This window comes from Triticum urartu, chromosome 5 (genome assembly GCF_003073215.2).
Source record: "Triticum urartu cultivar G1812 chromosome 5, Tu2.1, whole genome shotgun sequence".
NCBI classification, from domain to species: domain Eukaryota; kingdom Viridiplantae; phylum Streptophyta; class Magnoliopsida; order Poales; family Poaceae; genus Triticum; species Triticum urartu.
Window position 1 is genome coordinate 583317637 of NC_053026.1, and position 20178 is coordinate 583337814.

The 20178-nt window shown below is 44.3% G+C and overlaps 2 protein-coding genes across 2 annotated transcripts; both read left to right on the top strand.

The window, feature by feature from the left end:
• The first annotated feature begins 283 nt into the window (after positions 1-283).
• Positions 284-4837, top strand: LOC125510951 (putative B3 domain-containing protein Os03g0621600). Its single transcript, XM_048676236.1, has 7 exons — positions 284-436; positions 1585-1712; positions 2031-2347; positions 2425-2551; positions 2982-3453; positions 3542-3825; positions 4076-4837. Exons 2-7 carry the CDS (start codon positions 1599-1601, stop codon positions 4508-4510), a joined length of 1749 nt encoding a protein of 582 aa, XP_048532193.1. The 5' UTR covers positions 284-436; positions 1585-1598; the 3' UTR covers positions 4511-4837.
• A 2960-nt stretch (positions 4838-7797) lies between these two features.
• On the top strand, positions 7798-10219 carry LOC125507462 (putative B3 domain-containing protein Os03g0621600). Its single transcript, XM_048672036.1, has 4 exons — positions 7798-8290; positions 8660-9158; positions 9251-9492; positions 9815-10219. The coding sequence occupies exons 1-4, from the start codon at positions 8111-8113 to the stop codon at positions 10217-10219; spliced, it is 1326 nt and encodes a 441-aa protein (XP_048527993.1). The 5' UTR covers positions 7798-8110.
• The last annotated feature ends 9959 nt before the right edge of the window (positions 10220-20178 follow it).

Sequence of the window (20178 nt, forward strand, 5' to 3'; positions counted from 1 at the left end):
CAGGATAAGCAAGGTAGGAATCGCAAGATAAAAATCTTAAGCATCGTATTTCCAGTCCCAGAATGACTCTCCGGGTGGCTTCTTTCGATTCAGTTGTCGATGCGGTTGGGGACGGGGGTGATTCATTCTGAAAATCCTCTTTCTTCTGTTCCTTTACTAGTGCTAAATAGTGGTAGTAGTAGACTAGTAGTAACTCGGATGATTTTGACCATCCTTTCCTTGGCCTTGGTGGCGTGATTCTGAATGCGACATCGCATTTCCCTTTGTTAGTAACATGGTCAATACAAGTACATTTGTGCGTGGAGAGATGGGGGAGGGTGTGACGGCGACGTTGTGATACATGCCGGTGCACAGCGCGACGGCCGTGGTGGCCCTGGCGTGCTCTCGGTGGGGCCGAGGGAGCTCCCAACACGCCGGAGAATCGGCCGCCGGCGAGGTGGTTTGTGCTGGAGAATCGTTTTTTTTTCTTTCTTGCAGGTCACCACGTCGGGGCGTCAGTTGGCAGAGGGGAGGCCCCATGGGCCATGGGGAAAAGGATAGGAGGCGGCGTGAGGTTGGCGAGCTGGGGACGAGCTCAGCTCGGCCAGATGAGAGAACTTGGGTTCCTGGAGAAATCTCTTGTCCAATCCATGGCGAATCCTCTTCTCATCCATTAGTTGTGGCTTGAATCAAAGTCCCTTTCTTCAAATCAAACTAAAAAATAAAAATAAAGAATAGACCTCTCCCTAAACAAACCCTAGCCACCAGCCCACCACACAGATCTCCTCCTCGCTGGCGGATTCAGTCGGTCTCCCTCGCCCCCGTTGCCTGTTTCGGTTGACAGGAGGCGGAGGAGACCTTGAATCTTCACGCTCGTGTGGCCTCTGTCTACTTTTTTAGGTTTTAGTGTCCTCGTGTCGATTGTTTGGGCAGTGGAGGCGTTGGCGCGGTGGAATAAGTAACTCCGGCCCTTCCACGTTGCGGCGACGATGGTTCTAGCGTCGCCGCAGGACGCGAGTATTGGTGTTTACAGATCCGGTCTGTCGGGTTGTGGGGAAGAGTTGTCAAACAACAATGCTTATGCGGTTATGCCTTGGTTCACGGTCGCTTCGGAGGTCTCGTCAATAAGATCCTGAAGCGGTGCTTTCGGCGTTTATGTGGGATTGGGTCTCCTTGTCCTGTCTTCGCCTTCGTCTTCAGGTCGATAGCTCGTGCCTGTGCCTCGGATTGTCGTTGTCGTTGTTGTCCCCTGGCAACGTCTGGTTACTTCCCGGCTGCAGTTACAATGACAGAATGAGCTATGGACTATGGTGATTCAGAGCAGGTGATGTATCTAGCCAGGCTCAAGGCAAGCCATCAATGCAGGTTGGGATAGGATGACAAATTCCCCTCGGGCCGTTTGTAACTCTATTATCTTCATCAAAGGGTGTTCTTGTAAAGGTTGGACTTGGTTATATATAGACGTGCCCTTTTTTTTTAAGAATCAAAGTTCCAAATTCATATTGAGGAGTACATGAATATCGGGTCAAGTACAAATCTTCTTATTGTTCATGACATAATATCCTCTTACCACCTATCACTGTAAATTAATTTTGCACTGCACAGGGGCAGCTAAAAGGATGGGCATATCTTTTGGAAGCTGCAAGCTGCCGGATGAGCAATACTACAAGCATTTGGATGATGAAAAGAAGTATTTCTTGGTGCTTATGTTGGGTGATTTCCAAGATTCGATGGTAACCCTCTTACCTATATGTGTTTTCTAAGACCAATGATGTTTCTACTATCTACGTACCACTTTAGATTCTGTGTTGCAGTCAATTCCTTTGACAGGCAGACTACTCAGTTAGTTCACACCAAATTTCCACATAGTTTTTTTTTGGGCAATTACAAGTAAGAAAGTCATTATCCTTGTTTTTTCTAAGATTAAGATACCGGTCAGGTAAGAAAAAGGCAAAGAGGACATACCTCGATTATAACTAGTGTCATTTGGATCTTGCGCATAGACTTTCCATCAAAAAATTATTTCTTTATCAAGATTTATCTTTCTGCAGATAATCCCGGAAGAAGTTGTGCGGCGCTTGAAAGGTGAGATCCCAGGAGAGATCAAGCTAGAAACCCGAAATGGTTACAGTCACACTATTGTGGTTGCCAAGAACCAAGAAAAGCTTGTCCTTACAGTGGGTTGGCGGCAATTCATCGAAAACTATGATCTACAGATTGGTGATTCCTTAATGTTCAGATACAAAGGGAACTCTCAGTTTAATGTCATGACCTTTGATAAGCTTGGTCGTGAAAAAGCATTATCAGTTGTTCTGGATCCTTTTTTGCATCGGGTCCAAGACAGGCGCAACGAGGCACATGAAATCGGGTTAAATATTAAACTTTATTATTCACTGCTTCATTTCCTGGTACCAAATTTCACTTGAAATATATTTTGCACGGCAGGTCTTCTAAAAAGATGGATGTGCCTTCGGAAAGATGCAAGAGCCGGACTGAATATCACTACGCAAACTTGGATGATGAGAAGAAATATTTCTTGGTGCATATGATGGGCGATTTTCAACATGAGATGGTAAATTCATATTCAAATACAGTAACACCCTTTTATCAGTTACTTTGTTGTTTTTCTGGATTCCAATGATTCCAATGATTTGTGTACTTTCTAATTTAAATTATATGGAGATATATATTGCTTTAGAGGTGTACACAAACTATATATAGTCTTTGCAACTTTTTGTTATGTCTCATGTTAATTTGATGCTTGGATTGAATCCAGCATGGTAGCACGTTTAGTGATGTTTGTTCACAAAAAGCGTCCTCATCGTTTAAAGTAAAGATATGCTTTAGGCATTCACATTGTTACTAAGATACTAGTCTTATTCATTTCCCTTGGTATGTCAGATATATTGAACAGACAAAATATGCTTTGATTACAGAGAGTATCTTTTTCATCTTGTTTACGGTCCATTTTTCAAACAAAAATATTGCTTGTTTCTCTCCAGATCATCCCAGAAGTATTTGTTCAGCGCTTCAAGGGCGAATTCCCAAGAGAGATGATACTTGAAACACAAAATTGCCACAGTTACGTAATTGGAGTTGCCAAGAACAATGGAAATCTTGTCCTTACAGTGGGATGGGGGAAATTTGTTGGGACCTTTGGTCTAGAGATGGGTGACACCATAGTATTTAGATACATTGGGAACTCTCGATTTAATGTCATAATCTTTGATGAACTTGGCTGTGAGAAGGTATCATCAGTTTTTGTGGATCCTTCTCCACCTCCTGCGCAAGAAAGGCGAACAAGTGCTACTGATACTGTGAAAAGTTCTCATTTTCGTCCTCAGGCCATACAAACGCAGCCATTTAGCATAGGGAAAGAGATGCCAATGGAGTCACCACGCCTCCAAATGGAAACGGACAAGTCATGTCAAGACAAGAACACCGTGATAAGTACTTCCTCCTGCGAGTCATCAGGTCTCAGTTTACTATTGTAGATATATCTTCCCTTGCAAATCATTCTCATATTTTTGTAGCTAATATTTAGCCCTATTTCTTGGCACAGGAGATTGTTTCTCCTCTGAAGAAGAATATGGAGTACGTGAAGATGAAGAAGAATATGGAGTACGTGAAGTGCCTGGTTCCAATTTCACCGTCAGGAAGAAGAAGGTCAGGCTATCTTTAATTCAGAAGGAGCAGTTGAAGGATGGTTACATTACCGTGAACAAGACCAAACTAACTCCAGCTCAGAAGGAAGTTGTGAAGCATAAGGTCCATTCCATAGACTCAGAGATCCCCATGTTTGCTGCTGTGATGCGCAAGTCTAACCTCAATTCAAGATTCAATCTGGTGAGTTCCATTTTTTTAATGTGTGTCCTGCATCGATCATCTAGCTGCCTGTGTAAACTGTTAAGTGCTGCTTATGGAATATTAATGAAACATTATCTTATAATGCAAATTCATAACCAGTCATGTCTGAATTTAAATACAGATTGAAGATTGCTTCCTAATATCGTACAAATTTAGGAAGCAATTCAACATGTTATTTTACAGAGTTTTTTTGCCATTATCTGCTAACTCTTTTGGTCACTTTAAACAGACTTTTCCCAGACACTATGCTAAGAAATATCTCAGAGAGGAGCCAAGCATGTGTCTTCGGCGGCGGGAAAGGAAGTGGGGGGTGCGGTTCGGTGAAAACAATGGTGGTAATAAGCTCAGGATCGGATGGAAGCAGTTTGTAGAAGGCAACAAGCTGAAGATGGGCGATATCTGCCTCTTTAAACTGTTGACCGATGAGAGGGGAACCATGACGGTCTTTATCATCCGCGCGAAATTTGTCAATTACTGGGCACGTCTCAGTGATGCTGACCGTGAAGCGGCGTTCCAGAGAGGGGCTCTTGCTCATCAGGCTGATGGGGCGCGTGCTCCTGTCTCAAGGTTGCTTCACATCGCTAAAACTGAAGCTATGGAGGATGATGTTGTTGCCCCTGAGTGCCTGATCGCTGAAGCAAAAATCTGGCATGGTGTGGGTTAAACGAGCGATCCTATATATCGATCATGAGGCCTCAGTTACATTGTACTCCCTCCGTTCCAAAATATAAGTCTTTCTAGAGATTTCAATAGGTGATTACACACGGAGCAAAATGAGTGAATCTACAGTCTAAAATATGTCTACATACATCTGTATGTTGTAATCCATTTGAAATGTCTAAAAAGACTTATATTTCGGAATGGAGGGAGTAGATTTGTAGTAGAAACTTGAAACTGTTCTGATGCTCGACCTACCTCTGTATTTTGTTCGTTATTTCTGTTGGCTGTAGTTTTAGCTGCCTTTTAATCCATTGCACGTATGGAGGCTGTAGTTTTAGCTGCCTTTTAGTTTCCTGTTGCACGTATGGAGGCTGCTTTTGTGGTCGCTGTTTATTTCGTTAGTTATCGTGGTGATGGTGGAACCCGGTCCTTCGCTGGCCGTTTGGAAGACAATGGATGCCAAATCCAAATTGATCGATATGCCATGCTGAGCACTGGAGCGCCACCGTCCAGCAACAGGAGACAGACAAACAGCATTCAGCTGCGCCATATGGCCAACATACAGGACACACGACAGCATGCAAGCACCACGTACACCACCATGCATTTACACGTCCCCGATACCAGACCGCCACGTATGCAGTTACCAGCAAGCCTGCAGGAAAGGAGGCAGGCAGGCTCAGCTCATCAGTCAACAACGACGCTACAGTCTACAGAGATCCGACCCACCTAAAACTGCCAACGAAACAGTCAAACAGAGACACTCTTCCTGTAATCGGGCGCGCCGCTCTGCCCATACCTGCAGTAGTATTCAGGTACAGATCCGGTCGCCCCTTTGTAATCTTGTGTCGTGCATCGGTGTCTTTATACGAGTATAACAGAAGTCGGTTATACGGACGGAGTACTATACTTTCAATTGACACCTATTACAGATTTACAGTTATATACTCGTACTGTACATGATGCCATAAAACACCGCGTCAAGTATCTACCGTGTTGTAAAAAGGCCACGCTTCGGTTGTTGTGAAGACAGTGAAACAACAAATGCCGAGGTCTTTTATCCTTTTACATGAGTGCTGAGGTCTTGAGGAGTTGGATCAGTACTGCCGGGCGAGCTCTCTCCGCTCAGCGTCGTCGTATCCTACAAGCAGAGAAGCAAGGCCAAGAAGGAGAACCAAGGTGACAAGATAAGCAAGGTAAGAATCGGGAGACAAAATCTAAGCATTGTATTCCCATTCCCCGGGGTGGCTTCTTTATTTCGATTTACAGTTGTCGATGAGGGTTGGGGGTGAGGCTGATTTCATGTTTTTTCTCAAAATGGAGGTATAAGATTTGCCTCATCTATTAGATGAGAAGATTCTTTGTTTTCGATAAAGGACGTTTTTATTATCTCAAAATGCAGGAGAAGATTCTTTTTGTGAAAGTCCTGTTTCCTCTGTTTCTCTGCCAGTGGTAAATAACCCAGACGATTTTCACCATCCTTTCCTTGGGTCTTGCCGTGATACTGGATCCAACATCGCATTCGCATAACCCTTTCTCCATTAGTAGTACTGTAAATACAAAGTACATTTATGCGGCGGCCATGATGGCCACGCGGTGTCTGCACTGCACGCGCTCTCAGTGGAGTCGAGGGAGCTCTCCGACACGCCGGGAAATCGGCCGCCGGCGTAACGAGCCGTCAGTCGAGGGAGCATCGGGGGTTCTGGTTACCACGTCGAGCCGTCGGTTCGCAGTCGGGAGGCCCCATGGGCCATGGGAGCGACGACGAGGGTAGGAGGCGGCGTGAGGTTGGAGAGCTGGATGATCTCAGCTCGGCCAGACCGGAGAAATTGGGTGGTCTCATGGAGATTTTTCTTCTTCTTGTCCAATCCATCGCAAATCCTGTTCTGAACTTCTGATCGATTAGTTATGATTTTTTCTTTCTTGTTCAGATACAAGCAATGGAGGCCCCTGGCAACGTCCGGTTTAATTACCTCCCAGCTGCAGCTACAATGACTCCATGGCTATGCTGATTCGGAGCAGGTGCTGTTTCGAGCTAGGCTCAATGCAAGACACCAAATTTGTGCATGTCGGGAGAGGATGGAAAATTCCCCTCGGGCCGTTTGTACTCTTATTATTCTTCCTCAAGAGTCTATGGGACATCTACACCCTATATGGATTTTTTTAGTAATTCAATAAAAAATAAAAAAAATGAAATAAACTTAACCTTCCATTATACTCGTGAGAAAAATTCCACAAAAAGAAAATTCCCCTTTGACTTCTTTTAAAAAAACAAAATTTTAGCCAAAATAGTGTGAATAGTGACCTATAATAGCAAATAAATTTTGTATTCTTCACTATGAAGTTAACGTTTTTTTTTGTGCAAACGTAAGTCAAGTTTATTCTAAAAATAGTTCTTAACTATTTTGACTTTTTGTTTAATTATTAAAAAGAAATCCCCATATAGGGGGTATATACAACCATAAACCAAAGTGTATTTCCCATCAAGAGGTGCTCTTTTAAAGCTTGGACTTGGTTGATATATAGCTTGTGACCTTGAAAAAAAAGAAGAAAGGATCAAAGTACCAAATCTACATCGAGGAGTGCTCCCTCTGTGAAGTAAATCCACATTTAGGGTGTACATGAAATCCGGTCAAGTACAAGTCTTCTTTTTTGTACTTTAGTGCCAAGTCTTCTTGTTGTTCATGACATCATGTCCTCTTACCACCTATCACTGTTAATTAATTTTGCACTGCAGAGGGGCTGCTAAAAGGATGGGCACGTCTTTTGAAAGCTGCAAGCTGCGGGATGAGCAACACTACAAGAATTTGGATGATGAAAAGCAGTATTTCTTGGTGCTTATATTGGGTGATTTCCAAGATGCGATGGTAACCCTATTATCTATCTGTGCTTTTTTTTAAGAACAATGATATCTAGTACAGTACTTTAGATTCTGTGAATTGCAGTCAATTCCCTGTTTTTCTGTGAATCACAAAAATTGGACCGCAAGTAAGATCACTAAATCTAAAGTAAGATCACATAATCAATTCAGTTAGTTTACAAAAATTGGACCACAAGTAAGATCCAGAGCCATTTCCCTTGTTTTTCTTAAGATTAAGATACTGGTGAAGTATGAGAAAGGCAAAAACGACACACCTTCATTAAGATACTGGTCAAGTGTGTCGTTTGTATCTGCGCATAAACCGTCTATCCAAAAAAATCTATTTTTTCTGTAGATTTTTTTTATAAAGGTAATATATTGATATCAAGATTTCTGTCTGCAGATAATCCCAAAAGATGTTGTGCCGTATTTCAAAGGCGAGATCCCAGGAGAGATCAAGCTAGAAACTCGAAATGGTTACTGTCACACTATTGTGGTTGCCAAGAACCAAGAAAAGCATGTCCTTACAGTGGGTTGGCGGCAATTTGTTGAAAGCTATGATCTACAGGAGGATGATTCCTTAATATTCAGATACAAAGGGAACTCTCAGTTTAGTGTCATGATCTTTGATAAGCTTGGTCCTGAAAAAGCATTATCGGTTGTTCTGGATCCTTTTTGGCCTCAGGTCCAAGACAGGTGCAACGAGGCACATGAAAACGGGTGAAATACTATACTTTATTATTCATGTCTTTATTTCTTGGCACCAAATTTCACTTCAAATGGCTTTCACACTGCAGGTATTCTCAAAAGATGGAAGTGCCTCGGAAAAGAAGAAAAAGCCGGATTGAATATCACTACGCAAACTTGGATGATGAGAAGAAATATTTCTTGGTGCTTATGATGGACAATTTTCAACATGAGATGGTAAATTCATATTCAAATACAGCACCACTTCCTTTTATCAGTTATTTTGTTGTTTTCCTGAAGACCAATAAATTTCTACTTTCTTGTTTAAATTCTATAGCAATATATATTCTTTTAGAGACACAAACTATATGTAGTTTTTGCAAAAACATTGAATCCAGCATGGTAGCACATTCAGATATGTTTGTTTGCAATTCCTCACAGTTTAAAGTAAGGATAATAGGCTTTTGGCATTCACATTGTTCCTATGATACTACTCTTCTTTATTTCCCTTGGCATCTCAGACAAATTTGCTTTGATTAGAGAGTATCTTTTTTATCCTGTTTACAAACCATTTTTCAAACAAAATTATTGATTGTTCCTCTCCAGATCATCCCAAAAGAATTTGTTCAGTGTTTCAAGGGCGAATTCCCAGGAGAGATGATACTTGAAACACAAAATCGTTGCAGTTATGAAATTGGAGTTGCCAAGAACAATGAAAACCTTGTCCTTATAGTGGGATGGGATAATTTCGTTGAAACCTTTGGTCTAGAGATGGGTGACGCCATGTTATTCAGATACAATGGGAACTCTCAGTTTAATGTCATAATCTTCGATGAATCTGGTTGTGAGAAGGCATCATCTCCGCCTCCCGTGCAAGAAAGGCGCACAAGTGCTACTGATACTGTGAAAATTTCTGATTTCTATCCTCAGCCCATACAAATGGTACTGCCAGAGTCACCACCAACGAAAAGGGATGCCATACAAACGCAGCCATTTAGCACAGTGAAAGGGATGCCAATGGAGTCACCACGCCTCCAAATGGAAAGGGACAAGTCATGTCAAGATAACAGCACTGTGATAAGTATTTCCTCCGGCGGGTCATCAGGTCTCAGTTTACGATTATAGCTATGCCTTCCCTTGCAAATCATTATCATATTTGTGTAGCTAATATTTAATTGTTCTGTTTTCTTTGCACAGAAGATGATGTCTCCTCTGAAGAAGTACGTGAAGTGACTGGTTCCGAATGCATTGTTTGGAAGAAGGTACGATCTTCATTTCAGAAGGAGCAGTTGAAGGATCGTTATATTACCGCCCACAAGAGTAGACTAACTTCAGCTCAGAAGGAAGTGGTGAAGCAGAAGGTCCAATCCATACAACCAGAGATCCCATTCTTTGTTGCTGTGATGCGCAAGTGCAACGTTGTTTTAGAATTCTTTCTGGTGAGTTCCATTTTCTTTCGATCATGTAGGTGTCTGTTTAAACTGTAAAGTACTGCTTGTGGAATACTCCCTCCGTAAACTAATATAAGAGCATTTAGATCACTATTTTAGTTATCTAAACACTCTTATATTAGTTTACAGAGGGAGTACTAATGAAAACGCTATCTAATAATGTAAATTCATAATCAGTCACCATCTCTGAATTTGAATACAGATTGGAGATTGCTTCCTAATATCGTACAAATTTAGGAAGCAATTGAACATGCTATTTTACAGAGTTTTATTGCCATTATCTGCTAACTCTTTTGTCCACTGTAATCAGGTTTTCCCAAAACGCTATGCTAAGGCATATCTTAAAGAGAAGCGACACTTGTCTCTTCAGGTGATGGGCAAGGAGTGGCCGGTGTGGTTTCGTGAAAACAGTTGCGATAAAAGGCTTGGAAATGGATGGAAACGGTTTGTAGAAGACAACAAGCTGAAGATGGGTGATATGTGCCTCTTTGAACTGCTGAGAGATGAGAGGACCATGGAGGTACATATCATCCCCGCCGCAAACGATGACAATTATCGGGCAGGTCTCCAGAATGGTGCTGACCGGGAAGCGGCGTTCCGGGGAGGGGCTCCTACTCATCATACGGATGGAGCGTGTGATCCTGACACAAGGTTGCTTCGCATCACTAAAACTGAAGCTATGGAAGATGATGCTGTTGCCCCTGATGGTGCCTGATCGCCCAAGGAAAAGTCTAGCGTGGTGTCTAAACCAAGCATGCATACTGCTGTTTTTGCGCTCTGGGGTTAAACGAGCGATCCTATATATCGATCATAAGGCCTCGGTTACACTGTATGGTAGAAACTTGAAACTGTTGTGGTGCTCGATCTACCTCTGTATTTTTTTGTTCGTTATCTTGGCAGGCCTGGAACTCCTCCGGCTGTAGTTATAGCTGCCTTTTAGTTTCCTGTTGCACCTCTGGATGCTGCTTCTGTGGTCGCGGTTTATTTTCGATAGTTATCGTGGTGATAGTGGAACCCAGTCCTTCGTTGGCCGTTTGGAAAACAATGGAGGCCAAATTCAAATTGATGGATATGCCATGCCGCTGATGCTGCGGGATTCCCTGGCATCAGTGGGCTGCTAATGCTTTCTTGTTGGTGGCACTGTTTTTGTTGTTGATTACAGGCAGGCAGCGCTAGAGCGCCACCGTCCAGCAACAGGAGACAGACAGCATGCAGCTGCCAGATGGCCACGCCAGGACGCATGGCAGCATGCAAGCACCACGTACACCACCATGCATTTACACGTGCCCAATGCCAGACCACCACGCACACAGTTACCGGCAAACCAGCATCCAGCATTGACAGCCCCCCACCAACAAAATACAGTTACCGGTAAACCAGCATCCAATATTGACAGTCCCACAGCAAAAAATAAAATGGAAGGAACAAGAAATGAATCGAGGCATGCAGGCTAAAAAAATGTAGAATAGCAATTTCTTTGTTCCAAACAATACCAGAACAATACCAAAGATTTTTTTATAGAAATATTATCCTTCAAAGTCTTTATGCCTTTCATTCTTTCTTTTGAACTGGGGGCTAAAGCATGTCTAAACCCTAAACCCTTAAAATTTCTCATGTCTTTACATTCGCAGGTTCCAGCTTAAGTATCTACCGTATCCTAAATGACCGTGCTGAGAGACAACACGTTAACTCAAATAAAAAGCAGCTCACGGGGCCTCGGTTGTCACGAAGACAGTGAAACAACAAATGCTAAGGTCGTTTATTTTTACTGTAAGAAACAAAGTGCTGGACGAGCTCTCTCCGCTCAGCGCGTGGTCACATCCTACTAGCACTAGCAGAGTAGCAGGGCCAGGCGGAAGGAGGCCAGAAGGAGGACAAAGGTGACAGGATAAGCAAGGTAAGAATCACGAGATAGTAAAATCTAAGCATCTTAATCGTAGTCCAATCCCAGAATAAATCTCCTAACGGCTTCTTTCGATTTAGTTCTCCATTGGTAGTGGGGGCGTTTCTTTTTTGATGTGTATCTGGCATTCTGCATGTCTGCATTGCTGTGTATCTGGCATTCTGCATGTCTGCATTTCACATCAATGCGACAAACAAAACTATGTCATGTTCATTCATTTATCCTTAACCTATAACTGTAAAGAAATTAATTGACTTAGTACTGTAAAGAAATTAAACTTATATTGCCTGTCCATTTTCCTACAGGATGCTGATGGTGGCGTCCATTCTACTGCGGAGTTGATTCGGAGGGTCACATTGTAGTTTCCGACGATGATGAAATTGTGCAGAACGCTTCTGGAAAATCCTTTGCACCGTTCCCCAAAGGTGTGCCTAGATTGCAACCAAGCAAGCAAAGATGCCAATCATCTCTGTATTCTTTCTCATTCTCTGATGGCCAACAGTCGATTATTTTTGTTGACAGGTTTCTTCTTCACGACTTTCTGGGACTGCAGAGCTACGAGCATCCTCATTTGGTGCTGAGGGTTGACGGCAAAGGGAAGGTATGCGGCACAACTTCCCAGTCGATACACAGGCCAAGAAAGATACCACCAACTCGTACCGTTTTGTTTAAAGTTTCCACTCCAACAAAAAAACTGCTTTTTCTTTGGAACAACATACGGAATTGTCGTCGCTCTGCCTTCTTGATCATTCTACCATGATTCAAAAATATCATTTTTTTATACAACTTCTTAGAAATTTATAGGATGAGACCATCACAAAAAGTAGGACAAACGATATTTGTTAACGGGATTAAACAATCAACGCTTATATCCTAGGGCATGATTGCACATAGAGGTACTAAATTGGCGGTAAAGCCCACTGAGGCCACTAGATGCATCTCGGGCATCACGTGCTCGGACTATGTCTTGGCCGTACCGATTCCTATTAGGAATCGCCTACGGCCGAGCAAACCGAGCTAACCCATCAACACATTCGTTCACCGCCGTTCTTACGTCGCTATAGTTCGCTCGCTCGATCCTTTTTTTTCATTTTCTTTGATAAACCTCTGCGTTTTCATTAATTTTGTCATTGGTTTTTCAATTTTCCTTCATTATACTGTGATATCTTTGGTTTTCATTGATTTTCTTTGGTTTTTTTTTTCCTTTCTTCATTATACTTTTGGTTATTTTTTCTTTCTTTCTTGGTTTCCTTCGTATTCCTTGATTTTATTTACTTTTTTGTTTCTTTCTTAGTTTTAATCAGTTTCCTTTTTTGACACATGTCTATTTTTTGTGAGTGCACAATATTCATCTTTTAGCACACAAGTGGAACATTTTTTGATACACTTTGGACATTTCAAATACATAATGTACATTCTTTTCTTAAAATAAATGTTTGAAACAGTTTTTTAATACATAGTAACATTCTTGGAATACATCTTGTACATAAATTTATTGGAAATAAATATTTTTTAAACAGCACAAACATTTTTTATATGTATAAAATTTTAAAATCTCCAAGAACATTATTTTGGAAACACATGAATATTTCTTTAAAATGTCACCTGCATTTTTTAATTAGAAATAAACATATTTTTACATTTGTATAAATAATTTTATAAAAGGTCACAAACATTTTTTTATCATGGGAAATTTTCTTTAAAATGTCACGTACCTTTTTTAATGGTAGGATACATTTCTGCATTGGACGCAAACATTGTTTTATAATGTATACACTTTTTTTCTAGAATTTCTACAAGCATATTTTGACGCTCATGAACATTTTTTTTAATTGTCACATACATGTTGTGAATGTATGAAACAATTTTTTGTATTACGCAAACATTTTTTTAACATTTGACAAACATTTTTTAATTGTCACGTACATTTGTTTTAAATGTGTGACATTTTTTAAATATCACAAAGAATTGTTTTACACCTGATTAACATTTTTCTATACACATTAAACATTTTCTAAATACATGATTAACATGTTTTCAAAATTTTATGTAAAGTGTTTCTTTAGTATACATATTTATTATATTTCGAAATATAAACAACAATAGTAAATAAATAAATAAAAAAGAAAACACAAATATGAATTAGATCACAAATATCAGCATGACGCGGCCATATGGTTACCGGCCGGCTCAGCGGCGGCTCCGACGACCCTGTGAAAGGAATCGCTGCGGGCGGCACATAGGTGCGCCTGCCATCACGTCAGAGTCAGTCTAGTCACCTTCGCGTGCATACAAACCATTGCCTTCAGTTCATGGATGTTGCGTTGAGCATATCCGTGTCTGACTATTTTTTTTGTGCTGCCTCATGGTGTATTTATCACAAGATGTACTTGTCCGATCCATGTACAATTCAAGATTCTACGGTGTACTATACTTTATACTTTAGTTCCATTCCATGGACGGCTGATTAGGTGTGTCAGGTAAGAACGGTACTCCCTCCGTTCCTAAATATTTGTCTTTCTAGACATTTCCGATGACTACTGCATATGGATGTATATAGACATATTTTAAAGTGTAGATTCACTTATTTTGCTCCGTATGTAGTCACTTATTGAAATGCCTAGAAAGACGAGTATTTAGGAACGGAGAGAGTATATGTGAAGTATCGTATGTATAGCCGGAGTCGTTTATTTATACAGTAGAACTGATCCGGATTGTATGTGCTCTACTTCGTCACCTAAAGTCTGACTATGCTCTTAAGTTTAATTGACACCGATTCCAGTAAGGTAAGCACCAGTAATACTCCCTTCCTTCTGGTTGAAAGGGTCCAATTCAAAAATCTTCCCAGTCAAGGACATAAATTTTTCTGTTTACAAAAGCACTTAATTAGTGTGCTCGTTTTTCTCAAAATATTATTTTCAACAATGCACTAATTACAACACATGCATGTGCGACCATTAAATGACCAAAGACTTTTACATGCATGAGTGAGTTTCCAGGGACTTTTTTGTGTAGGGACTAGAAAAAGTCTCGAAATATGAACATATGATGGTGAATAATAAAAATAAGACTAACAAAATGGAAAACAAAATGAGATACTCCCTCCGTCCTTGAAAGAGTTCAAACTATCTCAAAGTTTGATCAAGTTTGTGCAAAAATATACGAGTGTTTGTGAAACCAAATAGGTATATGATGAAAATATATTTTTATCGTGAATCTAATGCTACTAATTTAATGGCATAAATGTTGGTGTATTATTTGTTAAATACCGTCAAACGTAGAAAAGTTTAACTTTCCAACAAAGTTGGAAGTACACTATTTTACGGACGGAGGGAGTAGACCCTTACTACCTTGCGAACCAACTTTTGGTTGGATGGTTAGGACGACAGTGGTATTCCTAGCCTATCAGGGTTCAAGTCTTAGACTTGACATTTATACTCACATTTTTCTGGATTTATTTGAGTCTTTTTGGCGATGTTCGTTCAGTGGGAGAAGATGTTTCCGTTGAGTACGAGACGCTTGTGGTGACCTTATCAACCTTAAGATACTATGTCGACTTATTCTTTGGGAGATGCTCATAGGGGTAGGGTGTTCATGTGTGTGTGTGTTCATAGGGGAAGTGTATGCTTGTGTATGTGAGTGACTTCGATTGTACTGGATTCTAAAAAAAAGACCCTTACTACCTCTGTGTTGGTTTATTAGTCCTCGTCATATTTTGGGTCAAAGTTTGACCACATATTTGACTGAAAATATTAATGAATGCCTCCAAAAATTGTAGTTTTGGATTCATATTTGAATGTAGTTTTTTATATAATTTCTGCAACGTACAGTATAATTTATACTTTATAAGTTAAAATCATATTCAAAATATGACACGACGTACGAGAAGGCTAGTTAACCAGGATTGGGTAGTAAAACGGAAGGGATGGAGTACTAGTCATCATTAATTTCAATAAAAAGCAACCCATTGGGAGTTGAAACAACAAATGCTGAGGTGTTGAGGAGGAGGAGGTGGACTATTAGTACTGCTGGAGGAGCTCTCTCCGGTGAGCGTCACCACTCACCACCTACTGGCATAGTAGCAGAGGCCAGCGGAAGCGGAAGGCAGCGAGAAGGAAAAAAAAAGTGGCATGATAAGCAAGGTAAGAATCGCTAGATGTAGAGGCTGTTTGGATTGCAGCCCCGGTTTGCCCTGCCAAATATTTGGCCTTGACCACAGCGTGGGCGTGTGTTTGGTTGGCTTCCGATTATTTGGCTCACCCTCAGCCCTGTAGCTCCTCCCGTTCAATACGTAGCCAATTTTTTGGCAAACTGTTGGCGGCGGAATCCTGCGCCAAATTATTGGCGTGCCATCGTTGGCAGGGCAATCATGGGTAGGATCCAAACAGCCCGTAAAATCTAAGGGCATCTCCGGCCACGCCCCCAACAGGCCCTTTCCAGGCGTTTTTGTCGCGCCGGCGCCAAAAAAACGGTCCAGTCGCGCCTTCAGAAATCCGTTTTCCGCCGGCTCGGGCCAAAACTGGTGCCGACGGACCCAGACCAAACCCGGTGCCCTGGGGGCGCTTGGTGAGCCGGCACAAGCGAAAAAGGCGCATGGGTCCGCCCTGGCGGCGTCCCGAGTGCCTTTTCCCACCGTTTCTTGACGCTTTTCCCTCGCATCCCTCCCGCTCGCTCGCCTTCCTCCCGTCATTCCTTCCATTTCTCCCGCCAAACCCCCTCCCGCTCGCCTTCCAGTCGCCGTCATGCCGCCGAAGAAGTACGCCATGCCGCGCGTGGCGGCAACCACGACTGGCACCGTAGCCCAGCCGAAGCAGAGGAAGCCGAGGGCGCCGCCATTGAAGCCACCGGGCATGTCGAACGCCGAGTGGAGGGTGGAAGTTCAGCGACGCGACGCAGTCGCCGCCGACCGGCGGAACAGGGCCATCGCCAAGAAGGCCCGCGACAACGCGGCGCGCGCGGCGGCGTCCTCCTCATCGGTCGACCACGCGGGGATGATGAATCCACCCGTCGTCAGCCACGCCCAGTACGCGCCCTGGGGACAGCAAGGCGTCGGATCTCCATGGGGATCGTCGTCGCCCGGCTACGCCGACGGCGACGCGCACGGTGGGTCCAACCCAAACGTGACCTTCCCCCATGGTCACCCCGCGACGCGCACACCCTCGCCCGCCTTCGTCGGCGTGCAGTACCCTTCATACAACTACTCGCCGCCCGCCTACGCGTCCACACCGACGCCCCATCTCCGCCGTGGACCGCTGCCCTTCTCGCACCTCGGCGACGCCGACGACACAGGAGCCGACATGGACGACATCATCGCGACAGGATCGACCGCGGCCGCCGCGTCTCCCGGGTTCGCCACCCAGGACGAGGTAGTGGATCTCAGCGGCGACATGGAGGCCGAGCTCAGCTACGTCTACGGCGAGGACGCGCACGAAGTGCAGGAACCCGAGGAGGAGGAGGAGGAGGAGCCAGCTCCTGATCCGACGAAGGGGCGCCAGAAGAAGAAGCGAACGGCTAGGACAGGCGAAGCGCGCATCAAGTGGACGTCCAAAGAGGAGGAATGCCTCGCCGAAGCATGGAAAGTCGTCTGCCTCGACCCGACCACCGGCACGAACTAGAGCTTCGAGACGTACTGAGACCGCATCAAGGCCGAGTTCGACGAGTGGAAGCTCGTCGACCCCTACTTCAAAGGCGTCTACATGCAGCGCGGCTCAGAGGCGATGGCGAACCATTGGGGGCATATCCAGGGCGCGTGCAACAAATGGCATGGAATCGTCGAGGAGGTCGCGGCTCGCCCGGAGAGCGGCGCCAGCGTTGAGGATCAGGTACGCACGCCGTTCACCCGCATCTCTTCGTCGTCTACGCCCGCCGCCCGCCAACTGTTTGTTCCTCCGTGCAGTTGCTGCGCATGTTCACCATGTATCGACACGACAACCTCGACGCCGACTTCAAGTTCCTCCACGTCTACAAGCGCATTGACAAGTGCGAGAAGTGGGAGGAAGTCCGACGTACCCTCGACAAGGCCAAGGAGACATACAAGCCGGACGCGATGACTCCGGGCGCGTCAGAGGGGCGGCCGGACGGCCACAAGTTGGCAAAGAAGGGGAAAAACGCCGACGCGGCAACCGCGTGAGTGCAGGAGTCCATCGAGCATTGCCTCGCCGACGCCCAGGCCCGTGCCGTCCTACGTGAAGAGAAGACCGAGGCGCGGTGGTCGTCGCTGATGACGAACATCGCCATCAAGCTCGACCTGCTCCGGACCAACGTCGACCTGCTCCGGACGAACGTCGCCGCGAAGAAGAGGAACACCGACATGGCTTTTCTGATGGGCGGGGCGGGCATACTCCAGAGCAACGACGAGCAGCTCAGGGTGTGGTACATGGCGGAGCGCGGCCTCATCCTGAACCAGATGCAGACGGCAACGCCGACGACGCCGACGATGCCAGCTCCTGCGCCCACGGCCGCACGGACGCCAAGCCCGAATGACGCCTCTACATCGCCGCCCAGCAGTACCGAAGCCGCGCCGACACAGCCCAGCACCGAAGCAGCTCCGACACCGCCGAGCCCGCGCACACCGACTCCGCCAACGCCTGGAGCCGCCCCCGCCGAGTGATTCGTTGCGCACGCGAACTTGCGGCGTGCGGTGCTCTGTTTTTTGTAACGCCAGACTACGTCCGATCGCCGGATTTGTGGCGTTTTTTGTGAGCGGGAACGACCTAGTTCAAATTTCCCGCATCCGGGGGCCGGCGCTTGGGGGCGTGACTGGGAGCTAGGTCGCCCCCAGGGGCCGAACTAGCGCCGGCACGTCCCCAGGCCGCTCTATTTAGGTGCTCTGGGAGGCCAAACGGCTGGAGATGCCCTAAGCATTGCATTCCCAGTTCCCAGTCCCAGAATAACTCTTCGAAGTGGCTTCTTTCGATTTAGTTGTCGATGGGGTTGGTGATTCTTTCTGAAAACCCTCTTTCTTCTGTTCCTCTACTAGTGCTGAATTTCCCAGATGATTTTCACCGTTCTTTCCTTGGGTCTTTGCGTGATTCTGAATCCAACATCGAATTTCCCTTTATTAGTAACGTGATCGACGCAAGTACATTTGTGCGTGGAGAGATGAGATTGGGGAGGGTGACGGCGACGTTCCGATGCATGCCGGTGGCCACGCCGTGTCTGCACTGCACGCGCTCTCGATGGGGGAGCACTCCAACACGCCGAAGAATCAGCCGCCGGCGTGGAGGTTGGTGCCGGAGGATCGGGGGTTTTTTGCAGGTCACCACGTCCAGCAGCCAGTTGGCAGAGGGGGGGTCCGATGGACCATGGGGACAAGGATAGGAGGCGGCGTGAGGTTGGCGAGCTTGGACTATCTCAGCTCGGCCAGAAGAAACTGAGTTCGTGGAGAAATCTTCCTTTTCTCTTCAACCATCAAGGATCAAGCCTTTTTATTTTCAACTTAAGAAAGAATCAACCCTAGCCACCACACAGATCTCCTTCTCGCTGGCGGATTCAGTCTGTCTCCTTCTCCCCCATGGCCGGTTTCAGTTGACAGGAGGCAGGGGAGACCATGAATCTTCATAATCTTCATCAAGGGGCGTTCTTTTTAAAGCATGGACTTGCTTAATACTAATCTGTCCCATAATGTAAGACGTTTTTGCAGTTCAATTTAAACTGCGAAAACGTCATATATTATGGGAGTAGTATATAACTTGCGACCTTCGAAAAATAAATAAAAGAAAGAATTAAAAATCCAAATTCACACTGAGGATACATGAAATTGGGTTAAGTACAAGCCTTCTTATTGTTCATGACTTCATGCCATCTTACCACCTGCCACTGTAAATTAATTTTGCACTGCAGAGGGGCTGCTAGATGGGCACGTCTTTTGGAAGCTGCAAGCTGCAGGATGAGCAATACCAGTACTACAAGAACTTGGATGATGAAAAGAAGTATTTCTTGGTGCTTATGTTGGGTGATTTCCAAGATGCGATGGTAACCCTATTACCCCTCTCTGCTTTTTTAAGACAAATGATGTTTGTACAAGTATCTAGTACTTTAGTTCTGTTATTAATTCAGTCAATTTCTTGACGGGCAGACTATTCAGTTACTTTACAAAAAATTCCACATAGTTTTCTTTGGGCAATTACAAGTAAGGTCCAAAGCCATTTTCGTTTTAACATGTTCCCTCTTACCTGCTCTTTTCACATGAGAGGTGAGAGTAACTCTTACCTTCTTACCTCTCATGTGAAAAAAGAAGGTAAGAGAGACCATGTTAAAATTGCTCGTTTCTTAAAGATTAAGAATACTAGCAGTCAGATATGAGAAAGGCAAAGACGATACACCTTGATTATAACTATTGTCATTTGGATCTTGCGCATAAACTGTCCGTAAAAATGTCTTATATCTGTCTGCAGATTTTATTTTATTTGATAAAATTAATCTATTAATATCAAGATTTCTTTCTACAGATAATTCCAGAAGAAGTTGTGCGGCGTTTCAAAGGCGAGATCCCAGGAGAGATCAAGCTGGAAACCCGAAATGGTTACAGTCACACCATTGTGGTTGCCAAGTACCAAGAAAAGCTTGTCCTTACAGTGGGTTGGCGGCAATTTGTTGAAAACTATGATCTACAAATGGATGATTCCTTAATATTCAGATACAAAGGGAACTCTCAGCTTAGTGTCATGATCTTTGATAAGCTTGGTCGTGAAAAAGCATTATCGGTTGTTCCGGCTCCTTTTTTGCCTCAGGTCCAAGACAGGCGCAATGAGGCACATGAAATCGGGTGA

Bases quoted from the DNA above. Each gene is read 5' to 3' on its own strand.
- LOC125507462 (XM_048672036.1), top strand. From the start codon at position 8,111: ATGTCTTTATTTCTTGGCACCAAATTTCACTTCAAATGGCTTTCACAC. The intron at 8,291-8,659 runs GTAAATTCATAT...GTTCCTCTCCAG, and splicing joins ACAATTTTCAACATGAGATG to ATCATCCCAAAAGAATTTGT. The intron at 9,159-9,250 runs GTCTCAGTTTAC...TTCTTTGCACAG, and splicing joins TTCCTCCGGCGGGTCATCAG to AAGATGATGTCTCCTCTGAA.
- LOC125510951 (XM_048676236.1), top strand. From the start codon at position 1,599: ATGGGCATATCTTTTGGAAGCTGCAAGCTGCCGGATGAGCAATACTAC. The intron at 2,348-2,424 runs GTTAAATATTAA...TTTGCACGGCAG, and splicing joins AACGAGGCACATGAAATCGG to GTCTTCTAAAAAGATGGATG. The intron at 3,826-4,075 runs GTGAGTTCCATT...CACTTTAAACAG, and splicing joins TCAATTCAAGATTCAATCTG to ACTTTTCCCAGACACTATGC.